General features: G+C 46.1%; 1 protein-coding gene across 1 annotated transcript in view; it reads left to right on the forward strand.

The window, feature by feature from the left end:
* Nucleotides 1–5,795, forward strand: part of LOC102841566 (chromosome unknown open reading frame, human C16orf96) — a 71,978-nt gene that overhangs the window by 37,918 nt on the left and 28,265 nt on the right. The window contains exons 6-7 of the mRNA XM_006874908.1: nt 1,534–1,619; nt 1,991–2,101. Of these exons, the coding sequence (XP_006874970.1) occupies nt 1,534–1,619; nt 1,991–2,101 (197 nt within the window). The remainder of the gene's footprint in view (nt 1–1,533; nt 1,620–1,990; nt 2,102–5,795) is intronic.

A 5,795-nucleotide genomic window follows, 5' to 3' on the forward strand; every position in this document is an offset into this window, starting at 1 on the left:
TTTTTTTTTTTTTCAGTTTTGTTGGTATTGTTTTTGAGTCTACACAAGGCAAGATATATACTGATTTGGTTTCTACATCTACAATTAGTGACATTGAAGACATTCTTCAAATTGTACAACCACGCTCATCGTCCTTTTGAGTTGTCCCTCCTCATTAGCAAAAACTCACAGTCCCCTAAAGTTCCTATTTAATCTTTCAAATTGCTGTTATTCATTTGATCCCATCTACATATAAGGGGGCTTCAGGAAATTTGTGGACAAGTTCCATTATCTTTTTTTTTTTTAAGTCAGGGAATCCAAGCTCATATTTATTAAACACAATTTGGGAAGTATTACAATTTACTTGACTAATTTCCTTAGGATTAAAAGAATTTATATATTTGTTATGCAAGATTCTGTGGAAGTTCCATGATCTTTTGATTCCATTTTCTCATGAACTTTTTGAAGCCCCTTCATAGTTCTTAAAAGAGCTTAATTCTCCAGATAGGCCTTTATAACTAGTTAAGTTAAACTATTGTTCAGCTTTAAGAAAACTTTAGGGGATATTTTTGGTTTGAGGTTTAATGATTCTATCTGGGTCATGGTTTTAGGGGTTCATTTGTGGTCTATTAGAATTTGAAATTCTGTCCTACATTTACCCCCTTTTGATAAGGATTCTTCTTTAGAATCTATAATCAACATGTTTAATAAATGGTAACCAGGCACCATCCAGGTCTTCTGGTCTCCTGACAAAGGAAGCAGTTGTTCAAGAAGGCAACTGACCATACATTTCATATTGTCTTAGGCTGGAGAGGCAAAACTAATGAAACTTACATATGTATAGTTAAAGAAAAGCTTACAGAAGTGGGAGAGCCCCAAGTTCGGGTCAGATGAACCAAGACTGGCAGGTTATATGGCAGGCAAGTACTAGAGCAGGTCACTGGTTCAAGAACAGAGAACCGGTAGTAGGAGGACAAGTCAGATGTAAGATCCAGACCATAGATGAGTATAAGTAACCTTTGCCTGAGTGTCTAATATATTGGAAGCAGGCCACAGCCCCGCGGAAGCATCCTTTGAATTGATTGGCTGCTCAGAGCAGACCTAGTCATAGAATTGTTGTTGTTGTTGTTGTTGTTGTTAAGTGTCGTCAAGTCTATTTTGACTCAGTGATCCTACGTAAGGTTTCTGAGGCTTTAAATCTTGGCAGGAATAGAAAACCTCATCTTTCTCCTGCAGAGTGGTTGGTAGGCTCAAACTTATCTTATGGGACCTTTGTTCTCCCACATCACAGAATTAATTACACTATGCTAGATCTCATTGTGGGGATGACAATGTCTCAAATGCCAAACCACTGAGAAACCTGGCCCAATCCAGCTGACAAACCCACTAACTATCACACATATCCTCCTATTCCTGACTCTCCTTCCATTCACTGTACATTTCTATTGGACAGCGCTGCCTGAGACTTTGCCCAATGGAAACAGTTAGAGCTCTGGTCCACCTGGGTTTCTGCCAAGTCTCTTTCTCCATCTCTGCCCTCTCTTGTGCTTTCAGCTAACATGGGTGCCTCTACCAAGCTCGGAAACACTGTGGACGTACTGCAGGAAAAGATTGGCAGCCTCCAGAAGTCCAGGATAAAGGTCAGTGTCTTGAGCGAACAGCCCCTTTGAAGACTGTTTCTTGAGGTGAGCCATTGGACGACTCCTTAAACTCAGAACCAAAAAGAACATCTACCCTCCAAGACACATCATCATCCTGTAGCAGAAAGAGGATCTAGGGGAGTGAGCGACCCAGCAGACTGCTACAGAACATGAAAGGAGCCTTTGAGGCCTATGGCTGCAGGATTCCCTGAAGTCAGAGCCAATTTGACAGCATGTCCTAGGTGGTTGTTGAGATAAGGCAGGCTGGTGATGCACTGGTCTGATGCGCTCTCCTTGGCCTGAATCCAAGGTTCTCCAGCCCTGGTGACCTCAGAAACTGAGGCCTGAGCTGCTGTGTGTCCCCATTTTAGGAAGAAGAACTTGAGCGCATTTGGGGTGGCCAGATCCAAATGATCAAGGACCATCATATCGTGTTGGACAGAACCATTGAGAAGCTCCAGATTCGCATGGATGAATACAAGGTGTGAAGTCTGGGGTCCTGGGAAAGTTACATGATGGCTGGGTGGGGGAGGGTAGTTCTTCATCAGGAACCTTAGCCCTTCCTCAATCAGTGCACATTGTAGTGGCATTTCGTTGTGTGTAAGTTATACTTCCCACCAGCCATCTGTTCAGTGTACTGCACTTTGGTAGTTTACGTGTTGCTGTGATGCTGGAAGCTATGCCACCAGTATTGTAAGTACAGCAGGGTCACCCATGGTGCACTGGGTCCAGCAGAGGGGACAGGCTATTGTCTACTATAGTGCTGGAAGACAAGCCCCCAAGGTTGGAAGACACAGCTATGAACCTGAGCAGGCCAATGATCATGAAAATGGTGCAAGACCGAGCAAGGTTTTGTTCTCTCATTGGTGGGGTTGCCAAGAGTCAGAGCCAATTTGACAGCAACTAACAAAACAACATGTTAGACTTCAGTTAAAATCAAACAAATCCCGCCCTGCCCCCCTAACACACACACAGAAGGGCCTGGAGAGGGGCTGTCTTGATGATGACTTTGCTACCAGTCAGAGAAGGTGCCTGGGGAGGTATGAACGCTCAGTAACATTTGCTGGATGAGTCATATCCTGTACAGGGACGGGGCTCTTGGAAGTTCTAGAACAATGGAGTTGGTCACAGTGACCCCACCAGCAGACTTAGGGGCTCATTACGTGACGAATGCACAGACAGACACAGAGCACCTTCTCCAAATACCTTACCTGATGACCCTGGACTGATGGTTTCCCAGGACCTACCCAGTCCTGTCTGTACCTTGTCCCAAACCTTCAGAGAGGGGCTCAAGAGTTCCTTCCCAGCAGGAGGGAGCCATTTGAGCTGGCTTCCTTGGTGGCTTCTGACTGCAAGTCAGGAGGCTATTATGGGATGCATTAAGATTTGGGGGCACAAGAGTGGGGAAGGACAAGGCCTTTCCCATATCTTGCTCCCTCCTGGAATGGGCTCATAGCGTGACCAGGCTCCACCAGTAACTGAGAAAGAAAAGAACTTCAGCAAGGGGAACCACTGCAGAACCTGAGACGTGCGTGTGGAAGGCGCAGCTACAGGGCTTTGTAGCTACAGGGCAGGGTGTGGGCAGCGGACACCCAGGCCACCAGTGGTGACCTATGTGAGGACCACTGATCAGGAATGCTATCATCTCCTGCCAGCCTTCTTCCAGTACTACTCTTCAGTGGGGCCATGGACTCCACGTCTCAGGGTCACACAAATACCACAAGTGGGTTGCTTAACCAAACAGACACCTATTTTCTCATGGTTTAAAAAGAACCAGATACGTTGCCATCTAATCAGTTCCAGCTCCCGCGATACGATTGGCCTGAGTAGAAGCGCATCACAGTTTCCAAGGTTGTCATCTTTACAGGAGCAGACTGCCCTCTCTTCCTCCCATGGAGTGGCTAGTGGGGTCAAACCACTGACCTTTGGGTTAGCAGCCAATGCCTAACCACTGTGCCACCAAGGACCTTTCTCACAGTGTAGGAGCTGGACACCTTGGATCCATCTTCCTCATCTCTGCTACTTCAGTGCCGGGTCTCTCTTTAGATCTCAACCAACAAATGGTTTAAAACACACACACTGCCCTGGGCCAATCCTGTCTCATTAGCATAGCAAAGAACCTCACCCCACTCCCAAAAGGTATTTAGATCCACAGATAGAGGGGACACAGTTCAATCCCTAACAGAGATTGAAGCAAGGTCAACTCTTCATGTCTGATGAGCAAAGCGAGACAAGATCATGGTATCTGCCTTCAGGTCGTTGTCCCTGTTGGTGTTGAGTGTTGTCGAGTGGATTCTAACTCATAGAGACTCCAGAGGACAGAGGAGAACTACCCCAGAGTGTTCCCAAGGCTGTTACTCTTTGCAGAAACAGACTGTTTCATCTTTTTCCCGTGGAGTGGCTGGTGGATTCAAACCACCAACCTTTTGGTTAGAAACTGAGCTCTTAGCCACTGCACCACCAGGGCTCCCTTAGTTGCCCCTAGCCAGGAGAAACACAAGAAGATGAAGCCCTATCAATCTGTGCCAAAATGGGTCACATCTACTTCTATCCCAACTTCCACCCTGGCTCTTGTGCCGACAATAATTCATTGCTTGTGAGGTTAACCCTGGAAGGACCTGGAGCAGGGCTTGGCATTCAATACCGGTTTAATTAAATATGTCTTACGGGAACACCTGCTGCAAGAGATCAGCTGCCCAATCAAACTCTTCCAGGGAGGCAGTGAGGGGCTATCAACTCATCTGAAACCATATCTGCAGCAGCGGAAAGAATGCCTCCGTTCTTGTTCTAGCTGTACATCTGTATGAAAACAACAGTTGGTGCAAGAAACCCTTCCATTCACACATCGATTCATTCAGCAAAAGTTCCTGAGTGCTCCCTCTATGTCAGGCACTCTTTTAGGGACCAGTGGGAGCAGCAGTAAACAAAATAGACAGGCTTCAGCCTCCCTTTTGTGTATGTGTGTGTATGTGTGTAGGAGCAGTATTTGTTTGTATGATTGTAACTGAAGAATATTTTACAAGGTGCCTCATGGTACTGTAGTTCAGCTTGTCTGCTAACCAGAAGGTCAGTGGTTCGAACCCACCAGCAGCTCCATGGGAGAAAGGTGTGGCAGTCTGCTTCAGGAAACCCTGTGGACACTTCGACTCTGTCCTAGAGGGTCATTATGAGTCAGAAACAACTCAACAACAGTGGGCTTAATGATTCCCAAGAAACAGACACATAGCTGCTGTTGCATTGATTCCTACTCGTGGTAACCTTATGTACAACACAATGAAAGGCTGCAGCTCTGATGATTTCCAGCATGCTAAGGAGCTCTGGTAGCGTAGTTGTTACAAATTGGGCTGCGATCTGCAAGGTCAGCAGTTCGAAACTACCAGCTGTCCTGTACGAGAAAGATGAGGCTTTCTGCTCCCGTCAAGATTTACAGCCTCGGAAACCCTGTGCAGGGTCACTATGAGTCGGAACCAACTCCATGACACATGACCTCCACCAGGTGCTCTTAGGTCAATCTTAGGTCAGTCCATCTCACTAAGCGTCTCCTGTGTCCTCATGGTCCTTCTGCTTCACCAAACATGATGTCTTCCTCCAGCGATTGATCCCTCCTCAGGACATGTCCAAAGCAAGCAAGTCAGGCCATGTTCTGTTGTGATGCATAAGGTCTTCTTTTCTTTTCCTTTTTAAGGCTTTTATTGTGTTTTGAGTGAGTAAAGGCTTACAGAGCAGATCATCATTTTTACACATAGAAAATCACTGTAATGGTTACAGTCCCCTCCATGCACCCTTATTGTTGTTGTTAGTGACATCGAGTTGGTACCAACTCATAGAAACCCTGTGCACAACAGAATGAAACACTGCCCGATCCTGGGCTAACCTCACAATTGTTGCCACGCTTGAGCCCATAGATGCTGCCACTTTGCAAATCCATCTCGCTGGGGGGTCTTCCTCTTTTTCTCTGACCCTATACCTTACCAAACATGATATCCATCTTCAGCTACTGGTCTCTCCTGACAGTATTTCTGAAGTATGAGAGACAAAGTCTGGCCATCCTGGCCTCCAAGGAACACTCTGGCTGCACTGCTCTTCCAACACAGATCTGTTGGTTCTTTTGGCAGCCCATGGCACTTTCAATATTCTTATCCAACACCATAACTCAAAAGCATCAATTCTTCTATG

Source organism: Chrysochloris asiatica, unplaced genomic scaffold (assembly GCF_000296735.1).
Source record: "Chrysochloris asiatica unplaced genomic scaffold, ChrAsi1.0 scaffold00305, whole genome shotgun sequence".
NCBI classification, from domain to species: Eukaryota; Metazoa; Chordata; class Mammalia; order Afrosoricida; family Chrysochloridae; genus Chrysochloris; species Chrysochloris asiatica.